Below are 17,428 nucleotides of genomic sequence, written 5' to 3'. Positions count from 1 at the left end.
TTAAAGCTCCATCAGATTGGAATAATCTTCCTCTCTTTTTGCGTTCTATTACCTCTTTTCATTGTTTTAAGTTGGCATTATATTCTCATCTTAATACAAATTGCCTATGTTTTTAATTTATTTATGTATTTTTTTTGTCCTATTTTCTATTTATTTATTTTTATTTTTTATTTTCTTCTTTTCTCTCTGTTATGTTATATTTATCTCATTGTTTTGGTTATTCAATTAGTCTACTTTGTAACTAGACTTATGTGGGTAGGGGTTGTGTGTGGGAGGGTGTGTGTGTTTTATGTCATGTATGTCTAAACTGTAATGTAATATATTGTAATGTTGTATGTTTTATGGGACCCCCTTGAAAATGAGATGTTACATCTCAAGGGGCTAAACTTTAATAAATTCTAATTCTAATTCTAGTCCATGGTTCTGGGAGATGAAGTGATGAAGCTTTGCAGCGGTTTCTTGTCCATAATGAGGCGAGCAGGTTGTGACAACTTAAAGGGGATGTTGGAGCTGTTAGTCACTTTTACATTAGTTCATCATTTATCATTTAGCTAGCTTTTGTGGTTTAGTGGTTTGTTTATGATATTTAGTATTGATTACATTTATTCTGGTACTTAACCATGCTTTTATTTTGAAGGCCCCAGGTGAGTCTACATACAGGGGTCGGCAGACACAGGTGAGGCAGAAACCTGGGAGGGCAGATGGTTTTTACCAGGGCAAGAGAGGCGGCAGAGAGCCATTGTTCTTTGTTTTCCAATGGAATAAAGCTCACTGGACGTAATTTCCTGCTTTAAAAAAAACGTTATCAGAGAACCCCCCCCCCTACCCAGAACTCCTGCTGGTGGAAACGCGCCTTATTGTTGATCCAGCTCACTTTTTTCTTTCTTTCTTACGTGCTGCAGACCTGAGATGCAGCAGAGACGTCACTGAAGGTTGTTGGGACAGAACATGAAGCGTCTTCGGCTCAAAACGTCTGGAACAGTTTGGTTCTCTCTGATTCGGGGTTAAATGTTTACGTGATAAACACTTGAAGTCGTTCACGTTTTCCTTTTTTCTGCCGTTTGCACTGAAGAAACTGAATTGAGTGTATTTTTGATCAACGGATAAACTTGCCAACCGTTTTTACTTACAGTATTTATTGAAATAATGATGAAATGAAACAGATTTTGATCTTGTTCCGACAATTTTCATTACTTGACTGATTTTTCAGTTGTTTTTTTGTCATTTTACAGAGACTGAAACAGCCTAAAGCAAACATACTGACTGAAACCCAACAGACCCGAGGTAAAGATACAACAGAAGAAAGATTACCGTATTTTCTGGACTATAAGCTGCACCTGCATATAAGCCGCTCTATTTAAAAAAAAAAGAAGATATTTAGCCGCAGATATTTATGTTGTTAGATTAGATATTTACTACATGTACAGAAGGATTTTGAACTGTAAATGATGTACATGTTTGTACCTAAATAGATCTTTCCTAACAGTGTCTTTTAACACGGCAGCAACTTTGCTGATTAAAACGGGACAGAACAAGAGAAAATAACCGCTATTTATTTATCTATTTATCTGTTTGAAATCTGCTTCTACTTCTATCTGCTAAAGAAGAAGTAGCGTATTCTTCTTTGCATTTATTTTGTCTTAGTTTTGATTCTAATTCCGGTTTGAGCGCCCCGAGCAGTGGAAGAAAAATCCACAGAATAGCTGCACCTTTGTATAAGCTGCATGGTTGAAAACCTATGAAAAAAGTAGCGGCTTATAGTCCAGAAAACACGGTAAGTCTCATTAATCAGAGTCATTGATGAGTTGTTTTTACTGCACACCTGCGCTTGAAGGTGAGGACGACGCCCAGCAGGATGATGATGAACATGAGGATCCCGGCGATCACGCCCGCCATCTTCACCGTGCTGTCCACCTGCTTCTCCGGCTCCATGGCGTCCGAGTCCTGGGTGGAGGCACCTACGGGTGCACGCACACGCACACGCACACACAGAAACACACACACACACACACACAGACACAGACACACACACACACACACACACACACACACACACACACACAGACACAGACACACACACACACACACACACACACACACACACACACACACACACACACACACACACACACACACACACACACACACACACACAGAAACACACACACACACACACACACACACACACACACAAAAACAGACACAGCATACAGTCATATTGGCAGCTGTCCTTAAGCATTTAAAGTCACAATGACAGAGAAATGACCCCATCCTACGGTGGCCGAGACCCGCCATTGCTGAAAATAAAAGTAACGTTGCAAACAGAAACAAACGCTGCTGCAAATAAAATAAACGCTTAGCAAATAAAATAAACGCTGCAAACAAAAAGAAACCCCGCTGCAAATAAATAAAAAAGCCACAACGGAAGTGAATTACCGGGGACTATTTTTGCCGATGCACCGGTGTTGCACATTAAAAATTACACGTAGTGACGTTGAACACTAACCTTTTCACTTATTTTCTCGTTTGTTGTTCTTCTTATTCCTCGCTCTTTTTATTTCTTCCTTTTCACTTACGTCTTCGTCTTCTTCTTCTCCTCTCACGTAAAAAACACCGGTGCATCAGCAAAAATAGTCCCCGGTAATTCACTTCCGTTGTGGCTTTCTTATTTGCGTCGATTTTTTTTTATTTGCAGCGGGGTTTCTTTATATTTGCAGCGTTTATTTTATTTGCAAAGCGTATATTTTATTTGCAGCAGCATTTATTTTTATTTGCAGCGTTCTTTAATTTTCAGCAATGGCGGGTCTCGGCCACCGTACCATCCTCTCCACACATCATAAACATTCACATGTTCACACCAAATACATTTCCGTAAATGTTCAAAGTGATGCACACAAACATGACGTTAGTGATGATCCTCAACATGGAGAAGTGTCCAGACACCTGAACGATGTGCGGTGAGTAAAACACGAGTGTGGAAACATGCAGGGGGGCAGGAACATCGGGGGGCGTGCAAAACAACACGACATGAGATAAAAAGCTTCGGTCCAGGGAGACGAACACAGGTCGGAGGTAAAGGTTGGAAGGAAGAAGTGGTGACTTTGTTTCACACAAAAGGAGGGAACACAGTGGTCCTTAGACAAGAATTCAAGGTATAACATGATAAAATGTTGGACTTCTTTTCCCATTTTCCCATTTTTATGTGTAAACATATTTTTCTCTCTCAGATGATTAACTGTGTTTGTTCTCTGATGTTTTTCAATCTTAAAACTCAATGAAAAATGAGATTAGGGAGGACAACTGTATCAGTCTGCTTAATAATTGGGAAAGATGTTTGAAATGCGTAAAACACGCCCACATATACGGCTACGAGGACACCCACACAGCACAAAATAAGGAAATAAATAACAAAAAGAGAGAGATTATTCCTTTCTTTCTTTATTCAGACTTCTAAACTCAGTCTTGGTGCCTTTTTTTCCTGCTCTAGACATGCAAAGGCTGCTGGGTAAAATGTCCACTGGGATAGTTTGAATTCCAACCTCAGAGAGCAGACTAGCTGACGTTTCCAGGTCTAGATTACTCAATACTTATCCAGTATAATAATAATAACAATTAAAGCTGCAAGCAGCGATGAACGGGCCCGTGTGCGTGCAAAGTTCACCAATAAAGGTCAAGGACTCAAAACTAAGTCCGATGACACCACCCATGACTCTTTATGCCAAACCATTCAAAAGTTATGCCAGAAAGTAGGAACTATCAAATATGGACCAATCAGCTACTAGTATCACTTCCTGTTTAACGTTGAAGTTTGACGCAGCGCCACGGCCACGGCCACGCCATTTCACGAAAACTCACGATTTTGATAACTTTTCATCGTTAATGTCTTTTGTGTCTCCTGAGCAAGTTTTATGTCGAACAGACGATCCTGCTAGGAGTTTGTTAAAGTACGACACGTGAAAATGGCATAAATTGCGGCAAAATTACACGATTAATTGAAAATCGCCGACTTCCTGTTGGGTTTCGGCTATGGAGTCAAGAGACTTTTCTTTAAGTTGCGACATGATACAGGAGTGTACCGATTTTCGTGCATGTACGTCAAACCGTATTGTGGGGCTTGAGGCACAAAGTTTTCTAGGGGGCGCTGTTGAGACATTAGGCCACGCCCATTAATGCAAACCATTAAATATCACATTTTTCACCAGACCTGGCTTGGTGCAACATTTGGTGACTTTTGGGGCACGTTTAGGGGGAAAAAAGGCCCTCATTTCGTCGGAAGAAGGCAAAAAAACGAGGAAAAAATGTCCTACAGATACAATAGGGCCTTGGCACTGTAAGTGCTCGGGCCCTAATAACAAAAACAGTAATAGTTACAGTGGTCAGTCATACTTCTCCAGCAACAACATTCAGGGCCAGTTTAAGGATGAGGTCACTAAAAGGTCGAGTGTTCCTCCAGCAGCGAGTGTTGGTACGAGGAATCAAACAAATGCTGCTCTTTTGGTCAGAAAAGAGAACGACCCACCAAACCAGTAAACGACCAAACACACACAATACGAGTGACAGAATAACATCAAATAAGCCCAGAGTGGAGGGTGGGGGGCTATAAACAGGGCGAATAAATAAAAAAGCCAACACAAGAAGAAAAGAAAGTTCAGAGAAACACAAAGTGAAAGAAAATGAGCTCCAGAAGGATCAAAGGAGGTAGAGTGGTACATGATTAATTAATAATCAGAGCTGGCGTGACGGAGGAGAGGCTTGTGTTCTCCTGCAGACCTGCACCAGGCAGAGTTTTACAACCTTGATGGACAAAGACAGCAGATTAATAGAGCAACGCTGCTGCGTGGGAGTTCGGCTAATCCCTCGTCTTCGTCTTCCGCCTCTGCAACAACACGGCGAGGCTGCCGGCACGACGCTCCCGGCTACACCTAACCCTGGCCCGGTCCGGATGGGAGGTTCTGGTAAAACCCCTGAACTCTAGGGCTGGGGATCCATTCAAATATCAAGAATCGGTTCGATTCCGATTCTTAAGATTCAGAATCGATTATCACGCTTTGATTCGATCCGATTCGATCCGATATTGATTTGGGTTACTGTTATTAAAACTGTTTTTTCAGCTGTTGCATGAATGATATGACTGTAGTTCTGCAACATATTAACACTAGTATTATATTGAGATTCAACAGCAAGTATTAGCAGTTAATGATGCTGTAAGGACCAATCAGCTCCCAGAATGCTGATAGAACTGAAACAGAAACATCGTGGGGCAGAATTATCAAACAGATCCAGGGAGGAAACAGAGACGGATGAAATCAGTTTTATTTCCCATTTTTGAGAATTTGGTTTTTAACATTTATGCAAATGTAACCCCAAAACAGTATATAAAGGAAATAAATATAGACAATTAATGCAATTATAACTGAAAACTTTAATGTTTTCATACCTTTAAACATATTTAAAGGCAAAAACATGGCACCAAAAAGTACCAAAAGTTGTAATGTAATGATGAAAAAAAATAAAAAATAAATAAATAAATAAATAAATAAATAAATCGATCTTTAGACATATGAATCGATTTTTAGGAATTAATATGAGAATTGATTTAAAATCGGAGAATCTTTTCAACACAGGCCTACTGAACTCCTTCAGCGATTCACCGTCCCGGTTACACAACCACTACCTGGTCCAAACGGGGACCGTAAAGAAAAACACCTCCGTTCTCCGGTGTTTGTCACGGAGAGAAATGCTGCTCGACCTTGCGCGTTTGCAAGAGATTTTAATGGATAAGTTCTGTGCAGAAACACTTTTCAAAAGCTCCAACTTCACCTCGTTTTGTTTTACAACAAAGAAATTACTGTTCTGGAAAAGCTGCCATGTATTGAAACTAGGGGTGGGCAAAAATATCGATATGGCAATATATCGCGATACTTTTCCAGCTGATTCAATATCGATATTCAAAATTTGAATATGGATTTTTTTTTTTAAATATTTTTTATCCCCGATTTTTTTCCCATTATATCACCCAGTGCTCCTACCTAAGTTACAGTCCTGGGCATTGCCACTCTCTACCAACCATATACATTATATATATATATATATATATATATATATATATATATATATATATATATATATATATATATATATATATATATGTATATATATATATATATGTATATATATGTATGTGTTTTAAAAAAATACAAAACCTACAATAAAAAAGTAAAGCGGTAAAAAATCACGCTTCTCTTCATCTCTTTTCTGCACAGCAGCACTTTTCAGAATAAGAGAACAGAGCAGAACGTCCCTTTAAACCCGAAACCACGTCAAGCAGGAGGTGAAGCTCGCTTTCATCACGGTTTCATTATGACATAAAGAATTTAAATCACATTTAAGGAACGCGAGCAAATGTCAGGAGCAGCGTGTGTGAAATGACTTGTCAGAGTCTCACGCTGCTGCGGAGGAAGTGGAGTTCACCGTTCACCGACATTCATTACCCCCCAGGTCTCACCAGGTCCCCCCCGTCGCCACGCTCTCACCAGGGGGAGAACTCCCCAGAGAGGATCCTTACTTTACTCTAACATGTTTTATTTCTTTCCCTGCCTTTCCTGGTAGATCGGTAGACCGGCAACTCTCACGGACTCTCCTCTTCCTCACCACCGAGCGACGGCCAGTACTCCAGTTGTAAAAACACCGGTTTATATGGACGGATTTTTGTTTCTTCAGCCTGTCTACAGGTTTGACCACGGGTAAATTTAAGCAAAGAAAATTTAAGACCAAAAAGACTAGGGGTGGGCAAAAATATTGATACGGCAATATATCGCAATACATAGTTTCATAGTTACTAGAAAACTTAAAACGTATACAAATTCTTTTCATAAATCCTGCCTCATGCTCCTTTAACTGAGGCGCATTAAGCTGTTGCAGTGCGTTTGGCCCTTGTCGGCCACCGTAAGACTCAGACAGAAGCAGCTGGGCAGCTTCTTTTCCCCCGATTAACACCTTAAGTGTCAAGGTGAAGTGCTCTCGAGTCCCAACTCGTCCGTCAAGCATATATTACAAGTACGGGAGCGCCGTGGTCGATGATGCGGGAGATGAGCTCGCACCTTTCCCGTGTCGTACGCGCCCCGGTAATCACCTGGCAGGTGTATTAAAGCTCCGTCTCTCCCCCAGGGATCCTCGCCGCCGCCCGGCTGACACGCTTCACCGTGACCCCGGTCGTTCACGCCTCAGCGGCTCACGTGCTGATTGGGTTCGCCGAGTTCGCTTCGGTGACAAAGCCCATCTGGAGACGGGTTCAGCTCCATTTAACACCGCCATCGGGAGGCGGGGGGGCAGATCAGCCAATCAGGGGCCTTAGACGGGGCCCTGACCCGGGCAGAGGGAGGGGGGGCATCAGGCCACTAGGGCCATTAGGAGAGAGGAGAAACCCGTAATCACGGCAAATGGGATTGATTCAGAAACAGATAATGTATGAAGGATTCCCTCGTCTCACTTTACCGTCACCGTGAACGAGCTGACGGGGGGTTTCAGATACAGCCCATGTGAATGTCTTTATCATTATCTAAGAGGGGTGATACTCAGCGTTCATCCAAGACATCCATAAAAGACATATGCATAGGTTATTAAGTTGTTTTTAAACTACCAACCAGCTGGTGTTGGTAAATCTCTAGGTAGTGTAAACTCTAGTGTGTTAGAGTCAGTAGTCATAGTTGCAGCTATAGAACAAGACTATAATAGTTAGTCTCAAATAGGGATGGGTGATATTTTACCGTTCACGATAAACCGTCAAAAAAATTCCCCACGATAAGAATTTATATCTCGTGGTAAAAACGATAAATTCCCCTTGATGACGTTTTTGTGTAAAACTGATTTACGGTTCTGTGTTAAATCCACACACAACGTACGTGAAGGAAGGAAGGAAGGAAATGAGCCTGAAAGAAAGAAAGAAAGAAAGAAAGAAAGAAAGAAAGAAAGAAAGAAAGAAAGAAAGAAAGAAAGAAAGAAAGAAAGAAAGAAAGAAAGAAAGAAAGAAAGAAAGAAAGAAAGAAAGAAAGAAAGAAAGAAAGAAAGAAAGAAAGAAAGAAGGATAAATTCCCGTTGATGACGTTTTTGTGTAACAAACATGGTGGATCTGAGAGAGAGATAGATTTATAGTTACAAAGGTGGAGTTGAATTGGTATTTTTTTTATCGTCATTTTTATCGTTATCGGGATAAATGCCAGAAATTATCATGATACATTTTTTAGTCCATACCACCCATCCCTAGTCTCAAATATAGCTTGGTGGTAGATATGCTGCTATAGGCCTATGCTGCAGGGGGCACCGACATGATCCGCTGGGCGGTGCCTCTCACCTTTCTTCTCTTCTCCTCTCCTCTTCCTCTCTTCTCCAGTTCCATTTTTATTTATCATAAGTATCTCATAGCTATCATTTTGTCCATCGTTCCTGTAGTTCCTTGTGCTGGCCCCTTTTTTCTCTTTTGTGCATGTTTGCAGGCCGGAGCTTCAGGAGCTGTGTGCTGGCCTGCGGTCCCCCATCCCCCTGGTCATCCCCGACCCCCCCAGTCTGACCTTCGGCAGGAGGGTCCCCCCCTTATGAGCCTGGTCCTGGTCCAGGTTTCTTTGCCAGTTTTTCCTTGCCACTGTTTGGCTTAAGGTTTTTCTCCCACTATGGGAGTTTTTACCTGCCATTGTTTATGTAATAATTGCTCGGGGGTTTATGTTCTGGGTCTCTGGAAAGCGTCTAGAGACAACATCTGTTGTATTACAGTAGATGCTGTACGAATAAAATTGAATTGAATTGAATTGAACCAGCCCCGTGTCATCAGTGAGACGTTTATACTCGGTATACTCTTGTTACGAAACTCTTAAGACGCTCTAAAAACATCAAACCTACAAGGTTTGGGCTTGCTCCCATCACTGAACACCATTAAAGCTATTTCTCATTCCTGCAGTGATCAAAAACTCTCTAAAATCATCACAAGTCATCATCGCTCACGCGTCTGGAGATGAAAAGGCCGGCCGGTCCGCTGGCCGGCTCTGGTCGCCGTCGGGGCTACGACAGGAAGTCAGCGCCGGCTCAAACCTCAACAGGAGACGGACGCTGGTTTTAGGTGGAGATATGTGCCTTAATTCTATAGTAAAAACATGATAATAAAGAGTCCAGGTACTTTTGACGCGATGATTCCTATGTATGTGGGGATGAAGATGCGATGTGATGCACGGATGAGACATAAAACTGTTTATTTCCCTGGTGAAGCGTCAGGGTGAGCGGTGCAACTATGGAGAGAAAATCCACTCAAAACATTTGTGTGTATCTGATTTGTGCTTGGTATTATATTTGCGTACGTAACTTAGTAGTAGTTAGGGACAAAACGATAATTATGAATTCAAACAAATCTGGTTTTCAGACTTTTTTTCATTTCTCCAAGAAACCTTACAGATTTGTCCTACATGGTGCGTTTAAGGACTAGTGGAAAGCTGGGTCATCTGAATTTCATCTGAGTCCAGTGTTATTTCCCTCCATACTTAGTAGGGGTGTTACGATACACTAATCTCACGATACGGTACGATGCACGATATTGAGGTCACGATACGATATTATAGCACTATTTTTTTAACAACCTTGAATGAGGAACATTTGACTGGAAAAAATGTCTTTTATTTGAAAGACACAAAATACAAAACAATGCTGTGCGTTTGCCCTATTGTTACAGTTTGTAATGTTTTATAACTGTTTAAGTTTTAAAGAGAAAGCCAGGCCAACCATTTTCCACAAACTGAACTAAAAGTAAATGTCAGGTTTGCATTATGATCTTCAGTTTCATACAAGTACAAATATTTAGACACAAGCTGAATAGTTTCTCTCATGTATTATTTGACCTTTTTCTTTTCCAGAAATTTAACAACTAAAATTAAATAAATAAATAAATACAAGTAAATAAATACATACAATTTTACATCATAAAAAAGATTGATTCCTGCTCACCTTATAAGTGTAAGAGGAGATTTATTTTTGTTAAGAAGGTTATTTCATTATTTTATAAATATATTCTTTATATTCTGATGTAAATCAGGGACTATAATGACACTAGTCAGTTTATCTGTAGTGATTAGTCTGTTTTAGATTGGGCGGAGTGATACGCCACAGTACGGCACTAGCTGCTGTGTTGATGTTCTAAAATCCTACACTGTTGAGGGACATTAAAGTACACTGGAACTCAGCAGAAGTTTCCCCGTGTTTATCCTACTCACCACCCCAAAAAGGTTTAATTTAATAAGGTAAGGCTTAACTCTACACCAGCCTTACATCAGTAAAAGTTTAGAGCTCAAAACCCCCAAGAGTCCCGTGATCGGGACCAAAACGGGACTAGTTTCTTCTGAGCGGAGTAAGATTTTGGTCCGTGCGGTCGTGGCCGCGGTCGGATGCGTGTTACTAGTCAACATAGAATAGATTAATATTAATAACCCAATATCGTGATACAGTTTGTCACCTCCACGACACGTTTCGTGACGTTTTTGTATTGCAAAATTTCGTGGCACGATATATTGTTACACCCCTATTAGTTACCTACCCTAAGAAGTTAAACCTACTTCAGACCACCTTAGACCAATGTGATGCCCCGCCATTAGACCATCAGTTTTTCCACGGTTTCCACCAGTCCTTAAATGCACCATTTACGGACGAATCAGTGAGCCTTCTTGGAGAAATGAGTCAAAAAAACATTCGTGCGTATCTACAGCTTTGTGTACATCAGGTGATTCGTGCATTTCACGATGTGTGTGTAGGAGGCTTTTTGAATTCGTAATTATTGTTTTGTCCGTAACTTCGAGCAGGTTACCCACGCACAAATCTAATAATACGCACAAATCAAGTAGTACACACACAAATGTTTTGGGTCGATTTTCTCTCCATATACAACCGCTCCGGCCGTCTCCGTGGAAACCAGAACTCCCGTCCACTCGAGTCTTTAGCGTGTGAACGTTGTCCGAAGAGAGGATTCCTATTGAGGTCAACATCTAATAATAATAATAGATTTTATTTATAGAGCACTTTTCATTCAGAGAATCTCAGAGTGCTTACAAAATATCAATAAATATCAATCAATATCAATAAAATTAAGAAATTTTAAAACTCAGAGACGGAGAGCATCCTCTCCTCTCTACTTTCCTTAGCAGTTAAAAGCTTTCCGGAATTCGCACCACGCTTCGTGGATACACACACACCGATCCGGAGTCAGGTTTAGGTTGGGGAATGAATATAATATTCAGATTATTTTACTAATCAAAAACACTGTGAAATATAAGTTTTCCTCCAAACTAATTAAACTTTAGAAACAAATAAAACAGGGCTGAGGAGGCAGGAGGAAGACGATGCTGAATGTCTCCCGTGTGCATTAAACCCCACAACTTCTTTACTGTGCATGTGTCTGTTTGTGTAATATCCTTTTTATTTATACATCTCTCTGCACATTTGTTTTCCCTTTTATTTCTCCCTCTTGGAGAGCACAATAAAATGATCGGGGAGGAATTATGGGGAAAACCAGAGATATTAAAAACATAATCTCATCCAAATGAAGAGAAGATTGATTCTCTCAGCAGCCAAGGCGGTGCAGCGGCCCTGAATGGCATATTAAATAATGCTGGTGTGTGTGTGTGTGTGTGTGTGTGTGTGTGTGTGTGTGTGTGTGTGTGTGTGTGTGTATCTTTATGTCCAGATGCTTATCTTCCTCGTATAAGGGGAAGGTTTGAGACCACGTGTGACCTCACACACACTAAAATACTTCTATTTCTTTGCGCATTTACATTTGGGTCAATGACGAATAAGGATTTTCAACAGGTCAATTTTAAAATAATAAAAAAATGAATATCTATTGCAGTAGTTCAAACATTAAGAATGTTGTGTACACATACATTCATATAAAACTTTTAAATAAAGTGATTTTTGTCAAGATGAATTGGCACTAGCCTTAAATAAAGGTCATGTGGTCCATGATTCATATTAAAATAAATGAATTTCCTTAAAGCAGCACAACGTAACTTTCAGCTTTTCTGAGTTTGGCGGCATCTTTTGGACAAAAGCGGTAGTGCTTTACCAGAAAGAACACTACGTTTCCCATGAGCACCAGCGCGTACTGCCGGAAAACTCCTGTCCCGTTGCTGCATTTGTTTTGATGAGAGGAGACGGGACACTTTTCTGTTTCACCAAGTGAACAGACGGAATGCAAAAAAAAAGATGTTAAACTCCTGGAAAGGAACTGGAATTTAAACAAGGAACCCAGGGAGCAGTATATGGAGAAAATAATGATTATTAACGGTCTGGATCCATATGAAATCCCTAAGAGATCCCTGAATCCCTGAAGACCCATGTGTTTCAATAAATTTGTATAATATTACAACATACAGTACATGTTTTGTATCCCTCTTACTTCTCTTTTCTTTTTTTTGACTGCTATATTATGCTGAAGAGGCTCCGAGGCGTGAGCAATATTTTTGTTTTCCTCGTGAGATTATTTTTTTCCTCTGCATCTACAAATATGAGTTAATATTTTTTCCTCAACAAACTAGTTTTATCTGAAGATTGGGGTTAATTGCTCCGCAGAGAGCTGGCCAGCAACTGCGTTTAGCTGGCGAAGTGGGGAATAAAACCCGTGTTTTGATCCGACCCCGGTCTGTGTTAGTTTGTGGTTTAAGGCTGTTTATGGTTCTGCGTTAAATCGACGCAGACCCTACCATCACAATGACTCTGGAAATATGATATTAAGGTGGAAAAGTTACGTAGTGTCGCTTTAACATCTTGACATCTTTTTTTTTTTTTACAAGTTTTCAGTATTATAAAAAAATGGTTATTTTAATGGTCGCGTCACATGATATTTCATAAAATGGACATCAGTCAAACTTGGTTTGTATATTATGATGGAAATATAAATATAAATGTGTATAAATCTTATACACTAAAAGACATTTTGGAAATCATGCCAGATAGGGCAGAATATTGATTTAAAAACATTTAGAGTGATTTCAAAACAAGAGTCCTGGTCAGACGTCGCACCACATGACATTTTGACGCTTAAAACGACAACAAAATCCCAAATAACTAGTATTTTTTGTAAAATTCAAGTGAGTCCATATGTGGGACAGGTATTTCATATATATAATAATAATAAACAATCTGTTTTTCAGAAAATATAGGCGTCACGTCATTGACCCCTTTTACGTGAATAAAAAGTGGACTTAGTTTTGTTCTGTCTGTTACAGGAAGTAGAATAAACCAGTTTGAGCTCGTTGTCTTGACTGGGGGCTGATTTGAAGGTTCGGTTTATGGACTTTGTTTGTCGGCAGCAACAGGAACGTCAGGGTGGATTAGCGTTGGCATTGCTGAGTGAATCTAACAGGATTAGTAATCTGAGCGATGCTACCGCAAAGCTCCGCTTCAATCTCTGAGCATACATTAAACCTAATCGTAAATGTACCTTTGACTGTGTTCACTATTTTATTCATTTATTATTTTGAGTGTAAACGGCCTCTCCTGAGCTTACGTTGACGTCACCACCCAGCTACGTTTTCCACGCACATGCAAGTTTCTTTTAATCTAAGAACTAAAATTCCTTAAAAAAAAGAAAATAAATGTACGTGTGTTTATATGTGACCATGGATTCACAGTATTAAAAGATAAGACCCTTCTCGACAGACTGGAACGTTGGGAGAAGTTACCAGGTCCAGTTCTCAATGGTTCAGATCACATCACAAAGGCAGGAACAATCTGAGCTTGTTGCCATGACCTGTGGAGTTCCTCAGGGGTCGACTCTTGGACCACTCTTATTCATGCATTCTGCCCAGAAGTCGGTTTACACAACAATGTTGCTGTTCACAGCTATGCAGATGACACCCACATCTACCTGGCTCTTTCACCCAACGAGGGCTCAAGATATAAACTCTTGGAGTTTTGTTGGATTGTATTTTATTTGCATTTGTATGTTCTTTGTCATCTTTCTTTCATGTCAGTATCTTTGTAAAGCACGTTGATAAGCTTTTGTGTATGAAATGTGCTAAACCCATAAAACTGCCTTGCCTAAAAACCAAAGATATATTGACAAATCGTCAAAAAAAGTATGTTTTTGATATTCTAAATGAGGAATAAACACATCCCACGCCATGTTTCAAGAAAAAAATAAGACTGTTTTCAGACTATTTTGCTGGTTTTAAGAGTTTTAGTCAAGAAAATCTTTCTTACTCCATTGGCAGAGATATTTTTGCTCATAATAGGACAAATTTGACTAGATTTAGGAATATTAGGCTTATTTCTAGCAGGGCTGTTTTTGCAGTGTAGAGCATGACATATTGTTTTTGGAAACTGTAGTCTTTTTCTTTATCAATAAAAGATGCATATTAAAAAATAAATGGAAAATACAGCTTTTCTAGTGTCTGTATGTGTGAATTTGTGGGACTATATAGCTATGTAGCTGCAGGAGGTTCTTCCTACACTCGTTCCAACAGGATGCATGAAGACCAAATGCATTACGGGGTCGCGCAAACACGACCCGTTAAAAGGAACTCACGTCCCGCTCGAAGGGGATCCACGTCTGACAAGGTAACAGCCGAGCGCTTATGTAAAGTGGCCGTTAATGCACAGCTGCTGCAAAGCTCGTGGGCACAAAAGAAGAAAGGCGGGCGGGGAGGAGAGCGGTCGTACTAATGGAACCTGCAAGGTGACAACTTATACATCTCAGAGCCGTTTTGATTGAATGAAGACAGGAATTCAATTGAGACATTTTCTATAAACCACAGCAGGAAAAATATACAGTACGTAAGCTTAACCCTTTACTGTCTTTGGGTCAAAATGTCCTAATTCTCCTGTTCCTTCTTTCCTCCTGCTCTCTCCTTCCTTCTCCCTTCCTTTCTTCTTTACTCCCTTCCTTCTTTACTCCTTTCCTTCCTTCTTTTCTCCCCTCGTACATTCTTTCTTTGTTTTATCCCTTCCTTCCTTCTTTTTTCCCTTCCTTCCTTCCTTCCTTCCTTCCTTCCTTCCTTCCTTCCTTCCTTCCTTCCTTCCTTCCTTCCTTCATTCTTTTTTCACTTCCTTCCTTCTTTTCTCCCTTCGTTTTTCCCTTCCTTCCTTCTTTTCTTCCTTCCTTCCTTCCTTCCTTCCTTCCTTCCTTCCTTCCTTCCTTCCTTCCTTCCTTCCTTCCTTCCTTCCTTCCTTCCTTCCTTCCTTCTTTTCTCCCTTCCTTCCTTCCTCCATTCATTCCTTCCTTCTTTTCTCCCTTCCGTCCTTCTTTTCTTCCTTCCTTCATTCCTTCATTCCTTCCTTCCTTCCTTCCTTCCTTCCTTCTTTCCTTCCTTCCTTCCTTCTTTCCTTCCTTCCTTCTTTTCTTCCTTCCTTCATTCCTTCCTTCCTTCCTTCCTTCCTTCCTTCCTTCCTTCCTTCCTTCCTTCTTTCCTTCCTTTCTGCCTTCTTTCCTTCCTTCCTTCCTTCCTTCCTTCCTTTCTCCCTTCCTCCCTGCCTTCTTTCCTTCCTTCCTTCCTTCCTTTCTCCCTTCCTCCCTTCTTTTTCCCTTCCTTCCTTCCTTCCTTCCTTCCTTCCTTCCTTCCTTCCTTCCTTCCTTCCTTCCATCCTTCCTTCCTTCCTTCCTTCCTTCCTTCCTTCCTTCCTTCCTTCCTTCCTTCCTTCCTTCCTTCCTTCCTTCCTTCCTTCCTTCCTTCCTCCCTCCCTCCCTCCCTCCCTCCCTCCCTCCCTCCCTCCCTCCCTCCCTCCCTCCCTCCCTTCCTTCCTTCCTTCCTTCCTTCCTTCCTTCCTTCCTTCCTTCCTTCCTTCCTTCCTTCCTTCTTTTCTCCCTTCCGTCCTTCTTTCCTTCCTTCCTTCTTTTCTCCCTTCCTTCCTTCCTCCCTTCATTTCTTCCTTCTTTTCTTCCTTCTTTCTTTCCTCCCTTCTTCCCTTCCTCCTTCCTTGACCCGAAGACAGCACAAGGGTTAAGAATGAATGAAAAATAGGGTCCTGGCGTTGGTCCGTCCCTGGTGCGAGGCCAGTTTCAACCAGTAACGTTTCCATTTCCAACCGCCTCTCTCTCCCTTTCCTAGTAAAACAATCCTGACTTGTTGGAGTAATGTGGAGACACGTGCATCGTGCAGGAGATGCTAAATAGAGGGAATGTGCATGACGTCACAGATGTGACTTCATAGCGGGTTTCGCCCACTGAGTGTCAGAAAGACTGAGTGGCAGAAAGACTGAGTGTCAGCGTAAACTTTCAGTTTGAGCAACTGGAAAACATCTAAAATGGGAAAGAGCTGTTGTGCGATCGATTGTACTCATAGATTTAGCAAGAAATCGGAGTTATCGTTTTACAGACTGCCGAAAAATAAACTCAAGAGAGACAAATGGATCACTGCAATTCACACAAACAACTGGATTCCAGACACCGAAACATGGATTTGTGGTTCCCATTTTGTATCAGGTAATGTTGGATTTTTGGGTAGCTAACGTTAAACGGTCCAATCATAAAGTTCGGTGTCCTCATCACTTTAATTTCTACAACAAATCCTGCCTTGAAGTCGGACCAAGCGTCAAGACTTTTGTAAGCCTTCAAGCTTTGCTTCGTGTATTTCCCCGGCGTAGAAATTAAGTACGTATAAATATCAGGAAACTGGATTCATGTCCAAATATTAATGTCCATGGACCACTGGTTCTTGGTAACTGTACCAAATATTAATGTCCATGGACCACTGGTTCTTGGTAACTGTACCAAATATTAATGTCCATGGACCACTGGTTCTTGGTAACTGTACCAAATATTAATGTCCATGGACCACTGGTTCTTGGTAACTGTACCAAATATTAATGTCCATGGACCACTGGTTCTTGGTAACTGTACCAAATATTAATGTCCATGGACCACTGGTTCTTGGTAACTGTACCAAATATTAATGTCCATGGACCACTGGTTCTTGGTAACTGTACCAAATATTCATGTCCATGTCCTTAAAAGCACTGGAGTCAATCCTCCAATAGTGTAGAAATAGCGGTAGTGCAGTCACCACACATATCTGATCTCAGCTGATGGATGGAAACATTTCCAGTGAGTTCAACATCATCATCCACTTCTCTGTGTTATTGAGCTGCCGCTCTGCGTTGGTGTAACGCGGAACCATAAATCAGCCTTAACTGGAAGTTACTCGTGTCATTTGTTGATGTTTTTTCCAGGATTCTGATTGGCTAGCATGACGTTAACAGCGTATTCATGCAGATCCGTGTAAACAAAGAGATTTTGAAAACGATCTCGTGTAAACGATAGAATTTTTCAGGGAGAAATATCCGTTTTTGTAAATACCCGGCTATGTGTAAACAGGGCCTTATACAGTAATTTCAAATCACAAAAGCCAGGAATAAACGAGCCAAAGGTGAGAGACAAAAGGCAATTAAAGGGTATTTACAGTCA

The 17,428-nt window shown here is 40.8% G+C and overlaps 1 protein-coding gene across 1 annotated transcript in view; it reads right to left on the bottom strand.

The window, feature by feature from the left end:
* ptprt (protein tyrosine phosphatase receptor type T) overlaps window positions 1-17,428 on the bottom strand; it is a 379,334-nt gene that overhangs the window by 104,325 nt on the left and 257,581 nt on the right. Inside the window, exon 17 of the mRNA XM_061728218.1 lies at window positions 1,823-1,958. Coding sequence (XP_061584202.1) covers window positions 1,823-1,958 — 136 coding nt within the window. The remainder of the gene's footprint in view (window positions 1-1,822; window positions 1,959-17,428) is intronic.

Source organism: Cololabis saira, chromosome 8, assembly GCF_033807715.1.
Source record: "Cololabis saira isolate AMF1-May2022 chromosome 8, fColSai1.1, whole genome shotgun sequence".
NCBI classification, from domain to species: Eukaryota; Metazoa; Chordata; class Actinopteri; order Beloniformes; family Belonidae; genus Cololabis; species Cololabis saira.
Note: the sequence above shows the minus strand (reverse complement) of the source record. Positions and strands in the feature narration are given on the sequence as shown.